This window comes from Anser cygnoides, chromosome 10 (genome assembly GCF_040182565.1).
Source record: "Anser cygnoides isolate HZ-2024a breed goose chromosome 10, Taihu_goose_T2T_genome, whole genome shotgun sequence".
In the NCBI taxonomy this organism is placed as follows: Eukaryota; Metazoa; Chordata; class Aves; order Anseriformes; family Anatidae; genus Anser; species Anser cygnoides.
The window spans coordinates 18,909,393-18,930,653 of NC_089882.1; the positions used below are offsets into that span (position 1 = coordinate 18,909,393).

The window sequence follows — 21,261 nt, forward strand, 5'->3', positions numbered from 1 at the left end:
AAGCCCGTTTGTTCAGGGCCCTGAGACTGCTCTCTGGAGACAAAGCTGGCTTCTCATTACTTACACCCTCGCTTTTATGACCCAGGCTGTCATTTTCAGGACGCAATGCCTTATCTTTAGGGCCCCTTAGTTGCACTGTGAGGTGCAGAGCTGCCTTTTAGGGTACAAAGCCTTATTTGTGAGGAAACACCCCGCTTCTTCAGGTCCCAAATCCTCACGCTAGGAGACAAGGCCTCAATTTGAGGGCCCAAAGCCTCCTTTAAGGGTCCAAACACCCATCTGGAGGGACCGAAGCATCACTGTAGGGTCCAGTCCGTGAGCCAGAGACTCCAAAGGCCCAGGGTCCAGGTCTAAAGCCTCACCTTGACGACCAGGCCTCCCCACGCTCCCCCTCCCTCCCCATTTTAAGTCTTCAAAGCCGCATTAGTAAGCCCCCCTGTTTCCTCTCTAGGCTCCAAAGCCTTCTTTTCAGGCTCCAGAACATCCGCTTGGCATCCCAAGTCGTCTTCTGATCGCCTAAACCCTCAGTTTGCAGGCCCAGGGGCTCCTTTGTAGGGACCAAGCCCGTTTGTTCAGGGCCCTGAGACTGCTCTCTGGAGACAAAGCTGGCTTCTTATTGCTTACACCCTCACTTTTACGGCCCAGGCTGTCATTTTCAGGGCGCAATGCCTTATTTTTAGGGCCCCCAGGTGCACTGTAAGGTGCAGAGCTGCATTTTTAAGGTGCAAAGCCTTATTTGTGAGGAAAGCCCCCTCCCTCCCCATTTTAAGTACTGTAAATATGAGGGGTTAGAGGGGGGTTGGGTGACGGGAAGGGTTGTGTTGTCGTGGTGGCTTGGGGGCTTACCGTACCCACCCCAGCTAATGTTTGCTCTTTTGTCAGCTTTGGATCCGAAAGTGGGATCTTAACACGGAAAACACAGGGGAGACTTTACTGCTCTCCACATCTACCTTAAAGGAAGTCGTGGGGAGCTAGGGGTCGGCCTCTTCTCACAGACAACTAGTGATAGGACTAGAAAGTATGGCCTCAAGTTGCGCCAGAGGTTTAGTTTGGAAATTAGCGGTGGTTTTCTCGGGTGGGCAGCCAAGTTCCACCGCAGCCTCTCTCTCACTCCCCCTCCTGAATAGGAAAGGGGGAGAAAAAACGATACAAAGGGCTCAAGGGTTGAGATAAGAATGGGGACATCACTCAACAATTATTGTGACAGGCTAAACAGACTCAGAGAAGGGAGACATTAAGAATTATTCCTATTACTAACAAGCTAGAGAAGTGGGAAACAAAAGACAGAAACCCAAAACACCTTCCCCCCATCCACCCTCCTCTACCTCTTTAACCCAGCGGTGCAGGGAAATGGGGGAATGACGGTTGTGGTCAGTCTGTAGCACTTTGTCCCTGCCGTTCCTTCTCGGTCACTCTCTTCCCCTGCTCCAACGTGGGATGCAGTCGTTCCCAAAGTGATCCTGCGTGGGCTTCCCACAGGCAGCAGCTCTTCAAGAACTGCTCCAGATACGGGTCCGTACCACGGGGTCCATCCATCAGGAGCACACTGCTCCAACCTGGGCCCCCCACGGGCGGCAGCTCCTGCCAGGTCACCTGCTCCTGCGTGGGCTCCTCTCCACGGGCTGCGGCTCCGGCCCGCAATCTGCTCTGGCGGGGGTCCTCCACAGGCTGCAGCCTGCTTCAGTGCAGGTCCACCTGCTCCACCGTGGCCTCTTCCACGGGCTGCAGCGTGGAACCCTGCTCCACCGTGGTACTCCGTGGGCTGCAGGGGGACAACCTGCTTCACCATGGTCCTCACCACAGGCCGCAGGGGAACTTCTGCTGTGGTGCCTGGAGCACCTCCTCCCACTCCTTCACTGACCTTGGGGTCTGCAAGGCTGTTTCTCACTCCTCTCTCTCTCCCAGCTGCTGTTCCGCAGCAGTTTTTTCCCTTTCTTAAATATGCTCTCACAGAGACGCAAACAACGTCGCTTATTGGCTTGGCTCTGGACAGCAGCAGGGCCCTTATCTAAAATGGGGCAGCTTCTGGATTCTTCTCACAGAAGCCACCCCTATGGGCCCCTGCTACCAGAACTTGCCAAGTAAGCCCACTACAATTTCTTCTCAGAAAGAATAGTCAGGAATTAGAACGGGTTGCCCAGGGAAGTAGTGGAGTCACCTGGGGGTGTTCAAGGAAAGGTTGCACATGGTGCTTAGGGACATGGTTTAGTGGGTGACATTGGTAGTAGGGGTAGTTGGACCAGATGATCTTGAAGGACGTTTCCACCCTTAATGATTCTACGATTCTGTGATTCTATTTAGGAGGCTTTGAACCCTGATGGTGAGAGCTGGCGAAAGGAGTCAGGGCTCAGACTGGACTGTCAACTGCAGTAAAGACGATTAAGACCGCTGGCTTTGTAACGTCTCTTGCTGATGTCTGGGGGAGACAACGAGCTCTGGTCTCACCCTGCTCTCGAGAAACTCTGTAGGAGAAGGACGTGAAGAGGGAGCAAGCTGTGACCCAAACGCCAGGTGTCCTGCGGCTCTCCCGGAGGGCGGCAATGCTGGCCCAAAGGTGCGGTGCAGGCGCCGCCACTCCAGGGCTGCAGCCCTGTCCGAGGGACATCTCCGCTCCTGCCTGTGGCACGGGGAGCGTTGCCAGCAGGCCGAGGGAAGCAATCCTTCCTCTCCGCCGCGTGTCGCGGGACCCGGCATTTGAGCCTGTGCCGGCTGCAAGAGCGGCCACCCTCTTGCTTGGGTGCCGAGGGCCCAGGCCCCAGCGTGGCACCCCCAGCCACCCCTGTGAGGCGGGGGCTCTGTCACAGCGGGTGCCAGGTAGCTTTGGGCGTCCCTGCCCAAACGGGGGGCGTGCGGTGGTGATGTCACAATGGCTGGCCATGGCGACCCGCGGGGGCGAGGAGCATATAAAAGGCTGCTGGGCTCGGGCCGCGCCTCAGTGCGATTTGGTGAGTTGGGGAGAGGGCAGGGAGGAGGGGGCTGCCCGGGGCTGCCGAGGGAGGAGGGGTTGCACACCTCAGGCCGTGCTGCAGACTCACCCTCGTCCTGCTTCTCCCTCAGGGTCGGCAGAGGAGCGTGTGGAGGAGAAACCCCGGCACCGCTGGGGCAGTGACTCTCCAAGTGCTCGCTGTCCAAGTGCACCATGTCTGAAATGAAGCGGAAGGCTCCCGACTCGAGGGAGCAAGGTGAGAGAAAAGTATCCCGTCCCACAGGAGGGCGGGGAGGGGCTGGGGGGGCTGCCTGTGGCCGAGAGGGGAGGCAGGGGCAGGCAGGGGCTCCCCAACCACCCCGGGGCAGGGCCCCTCTGCTCCTTGGCAGGGGGGGCCCAGGTCGGGCTCTGGGTGCCTGCTGGGACCCTTGTGCCTGCTGTGCCTCCTTCCCCTCCACAGCCTCTGGCCCTGCCCATCAGCCAGCATGGCAGGGACAGAACAGGCCCTTGGGGACAGTCCCTCAGGGACACCTGGCCCCGCAAAGGTGCTCAATGGCTGTGCCATTTGCTCTCTCCCCTCCAGCATGCATGCTGTGTGGCCGGGCAGATGCTGACCCGAACATCTGCGGCCCCAGACACGAAAGGAATGGACTCTGTGCCCACGCGTTTTGCCTGGTGAGTTCCCCCAGGGTTCCCGTCAGCATCCCACCAGGGACGGTCCCTTCAACTATGACCCCTAACGAGATCCTGCTCTTTTCTACAGTATTTTGTGGATAGCCTTTCACGGCGTGGAAGCATGCGCGAAGACATAGAGGGGTACCGTCCTGACGACATCCGACGCGCAATCAAGCGGGCATCCCAGAAGGTGAGGACCTGATGGGAACAGGGAGGTTTGGGCCAGGAGATGCTCCCGCGAGCTTAGCCTGGACCCCAAGGCAGCAATGCCAGCCTTTCCAACCTGCTCCGGGACAAACTGCTGCTCTGGCAGACGAGCCTTGTCCGCCAGGGGGGTCTGCAGAGCGTGACCCAGCAGCGCCCGCACCCTGTGCCCTGCCCTGCCCAGGGGTGTGGGGCCAGCGGTGGCGGCATCGAGCCTGGTGCTAATGGGGCTGCTGTGTTCTTTTCAGCAATGCTTCGTTTGTGGCGAGCGAGGGGCCACCATCACCTGCACGGAGACAGGCTGTGAACGCAGCTTCCATCTCCCCTGCGCCTCGGAGGGAGAATGCGTCACCCAGTTCTTTGGGCAGTACAGGTAAGGGCTGCCAGCAGCAGCCAAGCAAGAGAGGACCCCACGCTGGTGCTTCCCAGCAGCCTGGCAGAGCCGGAGGCAGCGCCAGAGCCTGGATGGGCCTGGGGCTCCTTCACGTTCCTCTGCCCTCCTCGCCACAACCGCGGCAGGCCCAGCACTTCTCACCTTGCCCTTCCCTTCCCTCTCCCCGCCAGGTCCTTCTGCTGGGAGCACCGCCCTCAGCAGGCAGTGCAGGCAGCTCCGGAGCAGGACACCATCTGCATCATCTGCATGGACCCTGTGGGGGACAGCAAGTCCTACCACACCATGGTGTGCCCAGCCTGCAGTCACGCCTGGTTCCACCGGGGCTGCATCCAGGTAGGAGCCCTCCCCTCACCCTGCGCGCACGGCAGGTGCTCAGCAGCACCAGGGCCCGCTCACCTCTCACCGCATGTGTTTCTGCTGCAGGAAATGGCCATACACACAGACAATGTCCACATCAAGTGCCCCATCTGCAGAAACAGGGTGGAGTTTCGTTCAGAACTGTGCATCATGGGGATCCGAGGGATCCAAGTCCCAGTCAGGTTGGTGTCCCTCTGCCCTGCTCTCTAGACACGAGGGCACAAGCGCTGCGCATGGCCAGGGACTGGACAATTTCCCTCCCTTCTCTTGCAGAGGACCAACCTGGGAGAACAACAACGCCTCTGCATCGCTGCAAGAGAGGCGCCGGCGCTGTACTGTCGGGGAATGCCTTTACCCACAAGGCAGGGAGCAGGCGGAGGGACAGGGGTGAGTTGCCTCAGCAGCCATCTGGGGCTCTGCCCACGTCCTCAGCCTCAGCACATGCTGGGGGAGCCAGGACAGAGCACAAGGGATGTGCCAGCCACTCCCTGGCTCAGACACTTTGTCCTCACACCCACAACTCTTTGCTTCCCCAGGCCCTGGCAGCTGCTCCTGTGCCGCTCCTGTGCTGCCGAAGGCACCCACCGGCGCTGCTCCAACTTGACCAACAGCACAGGCACCTGGGACTGCGACAGGTGCGCTGGCCTGGGCACTGGTAAGTGGCAAAGGCCTCATGCTGCTGGGCTGTGGCCAGGCCAGGCCTGGCTGCAGGAGCTCAGGGCAGCCTTGCCAGAGTCTCTCTGACCCTGGACGGGTCAGAGCCTCTACTGCCGTGGGTCTGGAAGTCCATCCCACTCACCTTCCTGTCTCCCCTTACAGCCTCCAGTAGCAATCTGGGGCTCGCCGGCCCCAGCACCTCCAGTCCAGAGGTTCTGGGGCCCTCCCGTGGCTCCCCAGCACCCGAAAGGAGCAGCCTCAGCAGCACCAGCAGCCAGGCAGCACCGGGGCAACCCCAGACAAGAAGCCGCTCACCGCTGGAATGTCCAGCCCCAGATCCCCAGAGACGGCCCCGAAGACGACGCAGGAGCAGCCACGCACCAGAAAACGGTGCTGGGAGCAGCAGCAGCACCAGATCTGCCAGAGGGCGGCATCGGGGTCCCTCCAGTGGATCCCCAGGGCCTGAAGGCGGAGACGACGCTCCAGCCAGCAGGGGACACCCCAGTCAAGAAGCCGCTCACCGCTGGTACGTCCAGCCCCAGATCCCCAGAGCCGGCCCCCGAGACGCCGCAGGAGCAGCCACGCACCAGAAAACGGTGCTGGGAGCAGCAGCAGCACCAGATCTGCCAGGGGGGCGCATCGGGGTCCCCCCAGTGGATCCCCAGGGCCTAGGCGGAGACGACGCTCCAGCCAGCAGGGGACGGCCCGGACAAGAAGCCGCTCCCCGTTACAACATCAGGCCCCAAATACCCAGAGGCAGACCCAAAGACGGCGTGGGAGCAGACGTGCTACAACCCCCCAGTGCTCAGGGCAGCAGCAGCAGCAGCTTTGAAAGCGAAACGGCATTGGGGTCCTCCAGCGATTCCCCGGTGCCTGAACGCAGCAGCCGCTCCAGCCACGCCGGGCCAGTCCGGATGCGAAGCCGCTCCCTGTTACAACATCGGGCCCCAAATCCCTACGGCCGGCCTGAACAACGCCACGGGAGCAGCCGTGCTCCAGCCCCACGTCCTGGCTCCAGTCCCCAGCCGCCATCACAATAAAGCTTGCTGCCAATCCCATCTGTGCTGAGAGATCACACGCGCGTCGGCTTCAGCCTCACTCGCACGACTAAGCCGTGTCTCCCTGCTTCCTTCCCTCCCCCCCATTAGATTGATTAGGAAAGCAACGCAATTCCAGTAAGCACGTTTGGCTTAATCACATTGTCCAGAAGGGGTTACGATCTACACAGCCAGACGTGTCGTTTGGGCTGCACATGTCCCAGTTATTAGCCAACCGTCACCCTGTAGACTATGGCACGTAGAGTTAGGAGCCACGAAATTAAAGTGTCTTTGACGAATTGTAGTATGAACTTTCCCTGTGAGATTCCAAAGTTGCACTCCATTAAAACACCCCTCTGTTTCTCTCCATTAAAACACCCCTCTGTTTCTAACTGCGCATTCATTAGCGCAGGCCCATGAGTTTTCAGGTCAGAATCAGTACGATACAAGCTTGCATCTCCCACATCCAAGTGAAAACCATGCTTAGGTGTGATTGTTGCACAACCACAATTGCACGCAGTTACAATTCCTTGCCGTCCCCACCCACGTTGAACTTGGGCATCATAACGCACCACGGGGCCTTATCACATGCATGGGCTTCGCAAGGCTGCTGTTGACAATTTGGAATAATGGGGAGTGGTACGACAAAATAAGGTAGATACCAAGATGTTTCAAGCACAGGTTCTGCTCGCCACCGATGTGGGCATCTAATCCCCGAGGGTGATGTAAGCAATACCAACAAGACGATTTGTTACCTAGCTGCCGAATGCAGCACCAACAGCGCAAGCAGCCAGGCGGCACCGGGGTCCTCCTGAGGCTCCCCACCGTCGGGCAGCACCAGCCCCAGCACCGCCAGCCAGGCAGGACTGGGGCCCTCCTTGGCTCCCTGGTACCCGAGAGCAGCAGCTCCAGCACCCTCAGACTGACAGGAGTGGGGATGCCCCACAGCTCCATAGTGCCCAAGAGCAGCAGCGGCTCCAGCCACCCTGGACCAGAGCAGAGGACAACCCGATCATGATTACAACGTCCAGCCCCAAATCCCTACAGCCAGCCCAGAACACGCTGCAGAACCAGGCATGCGCTAGCCCCAAGTGCTGGCCCTAATCCCCAGCCCCCAAGCCCAATACAGTTCTGAGCCAGCCTCTCCCCGCTCCCCTCGCCCATCTTCCCCCAGGCTGCTTGCTTTGCAGGGGAGCCCATGGCAGCGGGGACGAGCACTCTGGACACGCTCTTTCCCAGTGGCACACGTGGGTGATCACAGCACTGCAGCACTGGAGAGGAGGTCGGGGCTGGCAAGAGGTGGGACAGGTGAGAGCAGGGCTGGCAGCCGGCTTTGGGCTCTTGTATGGCCTTGCCGTTAGCGCAAGGACTCGGCTTCGGCTTATCCGGATTGCTCAGGCCACGCTCGTGAGCCTGCAAGAAAGGGACAAGTTTAACGGCAGCATCCTCCCCAGCAGGTTTGGGTCGAGGCGTCTGCCTGTCTTATGCCCGCTCTGGCACCGGTGCCTGTGAAGAATGACGTCGCGAGGTGCTGGGCCTGCTCTCTCAAGGAAGAACTACAGGCTGAGCACTGAGCCGGAGAAGTCCAAGGTCGCAGGTACGGGCTGTACACGCCTCGCACAAGCAGGACCGCTGTGGAGCGCGGTGAGCGCCCCTCGCCTCGCTTGAGATCGACTGCCTCCAGTGACAGTGGCCGTGCTGAGAGAGGCGTGGTGGGGCAGAAAGCGAGTGAATCCCTGAGCCGAGGCGAGATTTTGGGAGGGCCTTTCCTGCAGAACGAAGGACTCCGCCAGAAACTCATGTCGCGTGGTGTTGCCTGTCTTTGTCCCATCGGACTCTGGGAGTTCCTCTTCCAGGGCAGACGGCCTCTCGGGTTCTCGGATTAATGCTTTCCTCGGAAACGATGATACTGCTGGGCAGTCCGTTTGCTCTTGCACCGGCCAACCCGGCACAATCCTGCTTGTGAGACCGCAAGGCTGGTATTTGAGGGCTCCGTGGCACCCACAAGTAAGGCAAGCTGCTTTGTGGGGCACCAGGGATTGTTTTGCACAAGGAAAGCTACTGCGAGGCATACAGCCTTAAGGAGGCTGTGAGTTAGCCTAGATGAGCTGTGTCTGCGAGCCTCTCTGTCCCCGCATCTTCTCCAGCACAGTGAAGAGATGTAGTAGCTACAGAGAACGTTCCAGGTACAAGCAGGACATCAGGAAGTGCAGTGGTGGCATTATTATTTTTATTTTCCTTGGAAATGAAATTGGGTCCTCACATCCAGCTTTTGAAGTAACTTTATCTGGAAGTAGCAGAGCAGCGTTCCTGAGTACGTAGTTTCACGCGAGGGGACGACTGTACAGCCTCCCACTTGCATTGGAGAGCAGCTCAAACTGGAAGGAGCCCCCTGTTGCGGAGATGCGCTCCATAATGCTGGTGTCTAGGGCCGTCAGTGAAGACAGTGAGAAGGTAAATGGCTTCCTGAAGCTGTCTTCCCCCGTGCTGATCTGCAACCTGGAAGGTTGTTTTCCTGTAGTTATCAATTTTTTGCTTGTACTTGAAATGAATGGTGTGAGTTTACCTCCTGACTCCTGAAGCTTACTTTTCTCTCCTTTTTCACAAGGGATAGTGAACAGCAGGCTGCTGAATGCACTCTGGACATGCTCCGTCCCAGTGGCACACGTGGGTGATCACAGCGCTGCAACGCTACTCTGTGTTGGTGCGGCCTCCCCTCGAGTACTGTGTACGGTTCTGGGCACCACAGTACAAAAAGGATGTGAAACTGTTGGAGAGTGGCCAGAGAAGGACAACGAAGATGGTGAAGGGCCCAGAGGGGAAGACGTACGAGGAGCGGCTGAGGTCACTTGATCTGTTCAGCCTGGAAAAGAAAAGGCTGAGGGGAGACCTCATCGCGGCCTACAGCTTCCTCACGAGGGGGAGTGGAGGGGCAGGCGCCGATCTCTTCCCTTTAGCAACCAGCGACAGGACCCGAGGGAGCGGTGTCAAGCTGTGGCAGGGGAGGTTTATGCTGGATATCAGGAAGAGGTTCTTCACCGAGAGGGTTGTCGCGCACTGGAACAGGCTCCCCAAGGACGTAGTCGTGACACAAAGCCTGTCAGAGTTTAAGAAGCGTTTGGACTGTGCTCTTAGTAACAGTAACAGGTAGTAGTCAGAGTAGCTTGGGTGCAGGAGACGCAAAAGGGGCCTTTCCAAAAGGCCAATTATTTTTCCAATTTCTTATCATTCTTCCGGAAGGACTGTCGGTATGTACTCCCCTGGGCTACTTCAATTTTCGAAGCTCGATCCACTTCTTCGTTGTTCTGACGTTCTTCGGTGGCACGATTCTTAGGCATGTGAGCATCTACATGACGTACCTTTACAGCCAGGTTTTCTACCCGGGCAGCACTATCTTGCCACAGGGTAGCAGCCCAGATAGGTTTACCTCTGCGCTGCCAGTTGTTCTGTTTCCATTGCCGCAGCCACCCCCACAGAGCATTTGCCACCATCCATGGGTCAGTGTAGAGATACAGTACTGGCCATTTTCCTCTTTCAGCAATCTCTAGGGCCAGTTGTATAGCTTTCATTTCTGCACACTGAGTCGACTCACCTTCCCCTTCCATGGCCTCCACAACTTGTCATGTGGGACTCCACACAGCAGCTTTCCACTTCCGATGGCCCCCTACCACACGGCAGGATCCGTCAGTGAACAACACATACTGCTTTCTGTCTTCTGGCAACTCATTGTATGGTGGTGCTTCTTCAGCGTGGGTTACCTCTTCTGTCAGCACTGCGAAATCCCTGCCCTCCGGCCAGTCCATGATCTCTTCCAGGATTCCTGGGCGGTTGGGTTTCCCCATTCGAGCCCGCCGTGTAATTAACGCTACCCACTTACTCCACGTAGCATCGGTTGCATGACGTGTAGTGGGGATATTCCCTTTAAACGTCCAATGTAGCACAGGTAGCCGTGGGGCCAAGAGGAGTTGTGCTTCTGTACCAACAACTTCTGAAGCGGCTCGAATCCCCTCGTATGCTGTTAATATTTCCTTTTCAGTTGGGGTGTAATTGGCTTCTGATCCTCGATAGCCCCGGCTCCAGAAACCCACAGGTCAACCTCGAGTTTCTCCTGGGGTCTTCTGCCAGAGGCTCCAGGTGAGCCCATGCTCCCCAGCTGCAGTGTGAAGTATGTTTTGCACAGCTGGTCCGGTATGGACAGGCCCAAGGGCTACTGCATGAGCTATTTCTTGTGTGAGTTGTTCAAAGGCCTGTTGTTGCTCGGGGCCCCACTTTCGAGTCACTCGATATAGATCCTCTTCCGAGTCACTCGATATAGAGGGCTCACAAGCTGACTATAGCCTGGCACATGCATTCTCCAAAATCCCACAAGGCCTAGGAAAGCTTGTGTTTCTTTTTTGCTACTTGGCAGAGACATAACCGTTATGTTGTTGATCACATCCATCGGAATGTGGCGACGTCCATCCTGCCATTTTACCCCCAAGAACTGGATTTCCTGTGCGGGTCCCTTGACCTTATTCTGTTTAACAGCAAAGCCAGCTTTCAGGAGAATTTGAATTATTTTCTTCCCTTTCTCAAAAACTTCTTCTGCTGTGTTACCCCACACGATGATACCATCGATGTACTGCAGGTGTTCAGGAGCGTCCCCCAGTTCCAGTGTCGTCTGGATCAGTCCATGGCAAATGGCAGGGCTGTGTTTCCACCCCTGGGGCAGTCGATTCCAAGTGTACTCAATGCCCCTCCAAGCGAAAGCAAACTGTGGTCTGCATGCTGCTGCCAGAGGGGTGGAGAAAAATGCATTAGCGATATCGATTGTAGCATACCACTTTTGCAGCATACCACTTAGCTGCCTTTGACTCTAGTTCATACTGGAGTTCTAGCATGTCTGGCACTGCAGCACTCAGTGGTGGCGTGACTTCATTCAGGCCCCGATAGTCCACTGTTAGCCTCCACTCGCCATTAGACTTTTGCACTGGCCGTATAGGACTATTAAAAGGCGAGTGAGTCTTGCTGATCACTCCTTGGCTCTCCAGATGATGAACTAACTCATGGATAGGGATCAGGGAGTCTCGGTTGGTGCGATATTGCCGCCGGTGCACAGTTGTAGTCGCAATTGGCACCTGCTGTTCTTCAATCCTCAGCAATCCTACAGCAGAAGGGTCTTCTGAGAGACCAGGCAGGGTAGGCAGCTGCTTAATCTTCTCTGTACTCAAGCCAGCTATGCCAAAAGCCCACTGGTACCCTTTTGAATCCTTGAAGTACCCTCTCTTGAGGTAGTCTCTGCCGAGGATGCACGGAGCCTCTGGGCCAGTCACAATACGGTGCTTTTGCCACTCATTCCCAGTTAGACTCACTTCAGCTTCCAACACAGTTAGCTCTTGGGATCCCCCTGTCACACCAGAGGTAGAGATGAGTTCTGCCCCTTGGTGGCCTGACAGCATTAGGGTACGCTGTGCGCCTGTGTCCACTAAAGCTTTATATTTCTGCGGTTCTGGTGTGCCAGGCCATCGAATCCACACAGTCCAGTAAATCCGGTTGTCCCTCTCCTCTACCTGGCCAGAGGCAGGGCCCCACTAGTCCTGGTTGGAGCATCTGTCAATTAATTCTTCCAAATGTGAAGCAGAGGTCTCTTCGTCAGGGTCAGGAGTAATACTAGCCCTTCTACTGCCTCTGGGGGACTGCCCAACAGAAACTGGGGCAGCGATCCTCCTAGGGGCCTCTTTTCTTGCTGCTGTATCTTTCCGCAGTTCATGTACCCGAACAGCTAGGGCCGATGTCGGTTCACCATCCCGCTTCCTCATATCTTCCCCATAGTCACGTAAATAAAACCACAAGGTACCCCGTGGTGTGCGTCCTGGATTCTCCCTTGCTTGAGCCGGAGAATGCTGGCACTTAATGGCTGAAAGATTCTTCCATCTAGGTGAGGAGGAACTTATGTGTTCTTCTAACCATTGGGACAGTCTCTCCACGGCTGAAATACAGGCCCGTACTGGGGCAGAGAGATTTTCTTCATATTTATGAAGCTGGTTGGACATAGTATCCACTGTTGGCCCCATCCCCTCCTCCCAATCCGTTGCTGCCAGTGTGCTGGCATGTGATGAGGGTGCAGCCCGTACCAACTTCTGCCACATGGATGCTGTGCACTGGACTTCATCAGGGTCTTTAGGTGTCTGGGCATTGTCCAAATCACTATAAATCATCTCCAGCACAGCTGATTCCCACAGGTGCTGGATACCTTTATCCATAGTGGTCCACTTGCCTACTTGATATACAATATCTTCCTTGTGGGGATACCTTTCTTTCACAGCTGCCAGGAGTCGCCTCCAGAGGCTGAGAACCTGTGCCCCTCTCCCAATTACTCTATCAATGAGCCTTTCTCTAGAGAGGGATCCCAGCTGCTTGGCTTCACTGCCTTCTAGTTGTTGGCTACTGGCCCCAGTGTCCCAGCATCGAAGCAGCCAGGTGAGGATGTGCTCACCTGGATGACCACTGAAATCCTTTCGTATTTCTCGCAACTCGCTTAAGGATAGAGATCAAGTGGTTTCTGATTCATTTATGGTTTCGGTCTCTTCTCCCTGATGTTGTTGTGATGACGCTGCTTTAGAGCTGCCTGCCTTTTTCTCTTCTCCCTCCTCCTTAGGAGGAGCTTCTTCCCTTACTAAACGAGCTGACTTCCGTTTCCATTGTTTTGTCTTGCCTATAGGGGCGACTGATACCATAGGTGGTTGGTCCTCTGGGGTGGTCACAGTCTGTGTTATCTCGTCGTCAAATTCAGAAACCTCCCTATCCCCTTGAGGGTGCTGGGCAGTGATAATTGACATTTGATAGGCGTAAGCCAGACCCCAGCAGAGTGCAGCAAGCTGATGGAGTTCTCTGGTATTGCCAGGGTCAGGGCGTACGTCTTTCAAACGTTCTACCAGTTTTCTTGGATTTTGCACTTGTTCAGGAGTGAAGTTAAGAACCATCGGAGGAGAAAACCGTGACACGTACCTGCCCATATCCCCCCACACACCTTGCCACCCACAACTACTTTGTCTCGGGGCAGGTCCTTGGATGATATTCTTAATAAATTGTTTGACCTTAGGGAGGAAGAAAAACACTAGAACTAGTAACAGGAGGATAACATCCGACCAAGGGTATCCAAAATACTCAAAGGCTGCTGCAATTAGCCCACAGGGAGAGAAGAAGAAGGCACCACCCCCGATATTATTCACAAATTGACTACTAGGGGAGAAAAAGAAGGCGGTGTAATTCTTAATATATCCAAAAAGATAATCTCCAGGAGACCAGAATGATAACAATACAGGGCCTGAGTACCAGACGAAACTGAAGGCCAGCATGTTACAGCACAGCATGATAAAGAAACCAAACACAGATTTCAACACGTTCTCCGATCGGATATAGAGGAAAAAAAGAGAACAGAGAACGGACTACATACAACATAGTCACACTAGTGTCTCGTGTCATAGTCACTAGTGTGACTATGTTGTATGTAATAATACAATAAAAATATTAACAATACAATACAATAACAATACAATACAATAAAAATATTAACAGCAAACCGAACATTGTGACTAGCAAGTATGTTAGTTATAACTACTTTAATCAATTCTGCTGTTATCTCAACCCTCGAGCCCCACGTTGGGTGCCAAAAAGGACTGTGGTGGTTTTACTCGGGTGGGCAGCCGAGCTCCACCACAACCGCTCTCTCACTCCACCCCCCCCTCCCCCAAAGAGGAAGGGGGAGAAAATGCAACACAAAGAGCTCGAGGTTTGAGATGAGAACGATTTAATTAAAGGGAAAGGGAATGGGGAGAAAAAAGAAACAAAAGAAGCAATAAGGCCGCGCGGAAGCACAGAGAGAAAGAAAAAAAAGTTATTCTCTACTTCCCATCAACGAGCGATGTTCGGCCACGTCCTGGGAAGCGGGGCCTCAAAACGCGTAGCGGTTGTTCAGGAGGACAGCCCCCTCCCCCACGAGAGCCCCCCTTTTATTGCTGAGTGTGACATCAGGTGTTATGGAATATCCCTTTGGTTGGTTTAGGTCAGCTGCCCTGGCGATGTCCCCTCCCCACCACTTGCCCACCCCCAGCCTGCTGGCTCTTGGGGGCTTGGAGGGAGTCCTGATGCTGTGCCAGCACTATGCAGCAATAGACACAACGCTGGAGTGATACCAGTGCTGCTCCAGCTACGACCGCAGAGCACAGCACTGTGTGGGCTGCTGCAGGGAAAGGTGACTCCGTCCTAGACAGACCCAACACAGTCACCGAAACCCGCAGTTTGCAGGCCCGGGGGCTCCTTTGTAGGGACCAAGCCCGTTTGTTCAGGGCCCTGAGACTGCTCTCTGGAGACAAAGCTGGCTTCTCATTACTTACACCCTCGCTTTTATGACCCAGGCTGTCATTTTCAGGACGCAATGCCTTATCTTTAGGGCCCCTTAGTTGCACTGTGAGGTGCAGAGCTGCCTTTTAGGGTACAAAGCCTTATTTGTGAGGAAACACCCCGCTTCTTCAGGTCCCAAATCCTCACGCTAGGAGACAAGGCCTCAATTTGAGGGCCCAAAGCCTCCTTTAAGGGTCCAAACACCCATCTGGAGGGACCGAAGCATCACTGTAGGGTCCAGTCCGTGAGCCAGAGACTCCAAAGGCCCAGGGTCCAGGTCTAAAGCCTCACCTTGACGACCAGGCCTCCCCACGCTCCCCCTCCCTCCCCATTTTAAGTCTTCAAAGCCGCATTAGTAAGCCCCCCTGTTTCCTCTCTAGGCTCCAAAGCCTTCTTTTCAGGCTCCAGAACATCCGCTTGGCATCCCAAGTCGTCTTCTGATCGCCTAAACCCTCAGTTTGCAGGCCCAGGGGCTCCTTTGTAGGGACCAAGCCCGTTTGTTCAGGGCCCTGAGACTGCTCTCTGGAGACAAAGCTGGCTTCTTATTGCTTACACCCTCACTTTTACGGCCCAGGCTGTCATTTTCAGGGCGCAATGCCTTATTTTTAGGGCCCCCAGGTGCACTGTAAGGTGCAGAGCTGCATTTTTAAGGTGCAAAGCCTTATTTGTGAGGAAAGCCCCCTCCCTCCCCATTTTAAGTACTGTAAATATGAGGGGTTAGAGGGGGGTTGGGTGACGGGAAGGGTTGTGTTGTCGTGGTGGCTTGGGGGCTTACCGTACCCACCCCAGCTAATGTTTGCTCTTTTGTCAGCTTTGGATCCGAAAGTGGGATCTTAACACGGAAAACACAGGGGAGACTTTACTGCTCTCCACATCTACCTTAAAGGAAGTCGTGGGGAGCTAGGGGTCGGCCTCTTCTCACAGACAACTAGTGATAGGACTAGAAAGTATGGCCTCAAGTTGCGCCAGAGGTTTAGTTTGGAAATTAGCGGTGGTTTTCTCGGGTGGGCAGCCAAGTTCCACCGCAGCCTCTCTCTCACTCCCCCTCCTGAATAGGAAAGGGGGAGAAAAAACGATACAAAGGGCTCAAGGGTTGAGATAAGAATGGGGACATCACTCAACAATTATTGTGACAGGCTAAACAGACTCAGAGAAGGGAGACATTAAGAATTATTCCTATTACTAACAAGCTAGAGAAGTGGGAAACAAAAGACAGAAACCCAAAACACCTTCCCCCCATCCACCCTCCTCTACCTCTTTAACCCAGCGGTGCAGGGAAATGGGGGAATGGCGGTTGTGGTCAGTCTGTAGCACTTTGTCCCTGCCGTTCCTTCTCGGTCACTCTCTTCCCCTGCTCCAACGTGGGATGCAGTCGTTCCCAAAGTGATCCTGCGTGGGCTTCCCACAGGCAGCAGCTCTTCAAGAACTGCTCCAGATACGGGTCCGTACCACGGGGTCCATCCATCAGGAGCACACTGCTCCAACCTGGGCCCCCCACGGGCGGCAGCTCCTGCCAGGTCACCTGCTCCTGCGTGGGCTCCTCTCCACGGGCTGCGGCTCCGGCCCGCAATCTGCTCTGGCGGGGGTCCTCCACAGGCTGCAGCCTGCTTCAGTGCAGGTCCACCTGCTCCACCGTGGCCTCTTCCACGGGCTGCAGCGTGGAACCCTGCTCCACCGTGGTACTCCGTGGGCTGCAGGGGGACAACCTGCTTCACCATGGTCCTCACCACAGGCCGCAGGGGAACTTCTGCTGTGGTGCCTGGAGCACCTCCTCCCACTCCTTCACTGACCTTGGGGTCTGCAAGGCTGTTTCTCACTCCTCTCTCTCTCCCAGCTGCTGTTCCGCAGCAGTTTTTTCCCTTTCTTAAATATGCTCTCACAGAGACGCAAACAACGTCGCTTATTGGCTTGGCTCTGGACAGCAGCAGGGCCCTTATCTAAAATGGGGCAGCTTCTGGATTCTTCTCACAGAAGCCACCCCTATGGGCCCCTGCTACCAGAACTTGCCAAGTAAGCCCACTACAATTTCTTCTCAGAAAGAATAGTCAGGAATTAGAACGGGTTGCCCAGGGAAGTAGTGGAGTCACCTGGGGGTGTTCAAGGAAAGGTTGCACATGGTGCTTAGGGACATGGTTTAGTGGGTGACATTGGTAGTAGGGGTAGTTGGACCAGATGATCTTGAAGGACGTTTCCACCCTTAATGATTCTACGATTCTGTGATTCTATTTAGGAGGCTTTGAACCCTGATGGTGAGAGCTGGCGAAAGGAGTCAGGGCTCAGACTGGACTGTCAACTGCAGTAAAGACGATTAAGACCGCTGGCTTTGTAACGTCTCTTGCTGATGTCTGGGGGAGACAACGAGCTCTGGTCTCACCCTGCTCTCGAGAAACTCTGTAGGAGAAGGACGTGAAGAGGGAGCAAGCTGTGACCCAAACGCCAGGTGTCCTGCGGCTCTCCCGGAGGGCGGCAATGCTGGCCCAAAGGTGCGGTGCAGGCGCCGCCACTCCAGGGCTGCAGCCCTGTCCGAGGGACATCTCCGCTCCTGCCTGTGGCACGGGGAGCGTTGCCAGCAGGCCGAGGGAAGCAATCCTTCCTCTCCGCCGCGTGTCGCGGGACCCGGCATTTGAGCCTGTGCCGGCTGCAAGAGCGGCCACCCTCTTGCTTGGGTGCCGAGGGCCCAGGCCCCAGCGTGGCACCCCCAGCCACCCCTGTGAGGCGGGGGCTCTGTCACAGCGGGTGCCAGGTAGCTTTGGGCGTCCCTGCCCAAACGGGGGGCGTGCGGTGGTGATGTCACAATGGCTGGCCATGGCGACCCGCGGGGGCGAGGAGCATATAAAAGGCTGCTGGGCTCGGGCCGCGCCTCAGTGCGATTTGGTGAGTTGGGGAGAGGGCAGGGAGGAGGGGGCTGCCCGGGGCTGCCGAGGGAGGAGGGGTTGCACACCTCGGGCCGTGCTGCAGACTCACCCTCGTCCTGCTTCTCCCTCAGGGTCGGCAGAGGAGCGTGTGGAGGAGAAACCCCGGCACCGCTGGGGCAGTGACTCTCCAAGTGCTCGCTGTCCAAGTGCACCATGTCTGAAATGAAGCGGAAGGCTCCCGACTCGAGGGAGCAAGGTGAGAGAAAAGTATCCCGTCCCACAGGAGGGCGGGGAGGGGCTGGGGGGGCTGCCTGTGGCCGAGAGGGGAGGCAGGGGCAGGCAGGGGCTCCCCAACCACCCCGGGGCAGGGCCCCTCTGCTCCTTGGCAGGGGGGGCCCAGGTCGGGCTCTGGGTGCCTGCTGGGACCCTTGTGCCTGCTGTGCCTCCTTCCCCTCCACAGCCTCTGGCCCTGCCCATCAGCCAGCATGGCAGGGACAGAACAGGCCCTTGGGGACAGTCCCTCAGGGACACCTGGCCCCGCAAAGGTGCTCAATGGCTGTGCCATTTGCTCTCTCCCCTCCAGCATGCATGCTGTGTGGCCGGGCAGATGCTGACCCGAACATCTGCGGCCCCAGACACGAAAGGAATGGACTCTGTGCCCACGCGTTTTGCCTGGTGAGTTCCCCCAGGGTTCCCGTCAGCATCCCACCAGGGACGGTCCCTTCAACTATGACCCCTAACGAGATCCTGCTCTTTTCTACAGTATTTTGTGGATAGCCTTTCACGGCGTGGAAGCATGCGCGAAGACATAGAGGGGTACCGTCCTGACGACATCCGACGCGCAATCAAGCGGGCATCCCAGAAGGTGAGGACCTGATGGGAACAGGGAGGTTTGGGCCAGGAGATGCTCCCGCGAGCTTAGCCTGGACCCCAAGGCAGCAATGCCAGCCTTTCCAACCTGCTCCGGGACAAACTGCTGCTCTGGCAGACGAGCCTTGTCCGCCAGGGGGGTCTGCAGAGCGTGACCCAGCAGCGCCCGCACCCTGTGCCCTGCCCTGCCCAGGGGTGTGGGGCCAGCGGTGGCGGCATCGAGCCTGGTGCTAATGGGGCTGCTGTGTTCTTTTCAGCAATGCTTCGTTTGTGGCGAGCGAGGGGCCACCATCACCTGCACGGAGACAGGCTGTGAACGCAGCTTCCATCTCCCCTGCGCCTCGGAGGGAGAATGCGTCACCCAGTTCTTTGGGCAGTACAGGTAAGGGCTGCCAGCAGCAGCCAAGCAAGAGAGGACCCCACGCTGGTGCTTCCCAGCAGCCTGGCAGAGCCGGAGGCAGCGCCAGAGCCTGGATGGGCCTGGGGCTCCTTCACGTTCCTCTGCCCTCCTCGCCACAACCGCGGCAGGCCCAGCACTTCTCACCTTGCCCTTCCCTTCCCTCTCCCCGCCAGGTCCTTCTGCTGGGAGCACCGCCCTCAGCAGGCAGTGCAGGCAGCTCCGGAGCAGGACACCATCTGCATCATCTGCATGGACCCTGTGGGGGACAGCAAGTCCTACCACACCATGGTGTGCCCAGCCTGCAGTCACGCCTGGTTCCACCGGGGCTGCATCCAGGTAGGAGCCCTCCCCTCACCCTGCGCGCACGGCAGGTGCTCAGCAGCACCAGGGCCCGCTCACCTCTCACCGCATGTGTTTCTGCTGCAGGAAATGGCCATACACACAGACAATGTCCACATCAAGTGCCCCATCTGCAGAAACAGGGTGGAGTTTCGTTCAGAACTGTGCATCATGGGGATCCGAGGGATCCAAGTCCCAGTCAGGTTGGTGTCCCTCTGCCCTGCTCTCTAGACACGAGGGCACAAGCGCTGCGCATGGCCAGGGACTGGACAATTTCCCTCCCTTCTCTTGCAGAGGACCAACCTGGGAGAACAACAACGCCTCTGCATCGCTGCAAGAGAGGCGCCGGCGCTGTACTGTCGGGGAATGCCTTTACCCACAAGGCAGGGAGCAGGCGGAGGGACAGGGGTGAGTTGCCTCAGCAGCCATCTGGGGCTCTGCCCACGTCCTCAGCCTCAGCACATGCTGGGGGAGCCAGGACAGAGCACAAGGGATGTGCCAGCCACTCCCTGGCTCAGACACTTTGTCCTCACACCCACAACTCTTTGCTTCCCCAGGCCCTGGCAGCTGCTCCTGTGCCGCTCCTGTGCTGCCGAAGGCACCCACCGGCGCTGCTCCAACTTGACCAACAGCACAGGCACCTGGGACTGCGACAGGTGCGCTGGCCTGGGCACCAGCAGCCAGGCAGCACCGGGGCCATTACAAGGTATCCCGGTGACTGACAGTACAAGGCAGGAGAGAGACCAGGCGACGATCCGCCATGTACTTTGGGCACCAGACACCTTTAACCAGCCCCAAAGACGCCATGAGACCAGTGCTGAGAGCAGCACTCACAGCCCTAACGCTGAAACAGCACCAGGAACCTCCAATCGCCCCACGGTGCCCGAAGGCAGACTCCCCGCCGGCCAGCGGGGGCAACCCCAGACAAGAAGCCGCTCACCGCTGGAATGTCCAGCCCCAGATCCCCAGAGACGGCCCCGAAGACGACGCAGGAGCAGCCACGCACCAGAAAACGGTGCTGGGAGCAGCAGCAGCACCAGATCTGCCAGGGGGGCGGCATCGGGGTCCCCCAGTGGATCCCCAGGGCCTAGGCGGAGACGACGCTCCAGCCAGCAGGGGACGGCCCGGACAAGAAGCCGCTCCCCGTTACAACATCAGGCCCCAAATACCCAGAGGCAGACCCAAAGACGGCGTGGGAGCAGACGTGCTACAACCCCCAGTGCTCAGGGCAGCAGCAGCAGCAGCTTTGAAAGCGAAACGGCACCGGGGTCCTCCAGCGATTCCCCGGTGCCTGAACGCAGCAGCCGCTCCAGCCACGCCGGGCCAGTCCGGATGCGAAGCCGCTCCCGGTTACAACATCGGGCCCCAAATCCCTACGGCCGGCCTGAACAACGCCACGGGAGCAGCCGTGCTCCAGCCCCACGTCCTGGCTCCAGTCCCCAGCCGCCATCACAATAAAGCTTGCTGCCAATCCCATCTGTGCTGAGAGATCACACGCGCGTCGGCTTCAGCCTCACTCGCACGACTAAGCCGTGTCTCCCTGCTTCCTTCCCTCCCCCCCATTAGATTGATTAGGAAAGCAACGCAATTCCAGTAAGCACGTTTGGCTTAATCACATTGTCCAAAAGGGGTTACGATCTACACAGCCAGACATGTCGTTTGGGCTGCACATGTCCCAGTTATTAGCCAACCGTCACCCTGTAGACTATGGCACGTAGAGTTAGGAGCCGCGAAGTTAAAGTGTCTTTGACGAATTGTAGTATGACCTTTCCCTGTGAGATTCCAAAGTTTCACTCCATTAAAACACCCCTCTGTTTCTAACTGCGCATTCATTAGCGCAGGCCCATGAGTTTTCAGGTCAGAATCAGTACGATACAAGCTTGCATCTCCCACATCCAAGTGAAAACCATGCTTAGGTGTGATTGTTGCACAACCACAATTGCACGCAGTTACAATTCCTTGCCGTCCCCACCCACGTTGAACTTGGGCATCATAACGCACCACGGGGCCTTATCACATGCATGGGCTTCGCAAGGCTGCTGTTGACAATTTGGAATAATGGGGAGTGGTACGACAAAATAAGGTAGATACCAAGATGTTTCAAGCACAGGTTCTGCTCGCCACCGATGTGGGCATCTAATCCCCGAGGGTGATGTAAGCAATAC

General features: G+C 56.9%; 1 protein-coding gene across 1 annotated transcript; it reads left to right on the plus strand.

Moving 5' to 3' along the window:
* Positions 1–17,786: 17,786 nt before the first annotated feature.
* Positions 17,787–20,572, plus strand: LOC136791651 (pineapple eye protein-like). The gene is made up of 6 exons (XM_067003394.1): positions 17,787–18,162; positions 18,251–18,739; positions 18,931–19,093; positions 19,184–19,299; positions 19,391–19,504; positions 19,654–20,572. Exons 2-6 carry the CDS (start codon positions 18,591–18,593, stop codon positions 20,552–20,554), a joined length of 1,443 nt encoding a protein of 480 aa, XP_066859495.1. The 5' UTR covers positions 17,787–18,162; positions 18,251–18,590; the 3' UTR covers positions 20,555–20,572.
* The last annotated feature ends 689 nt before the right edge of the window (positions 20,573–21,261 follow it).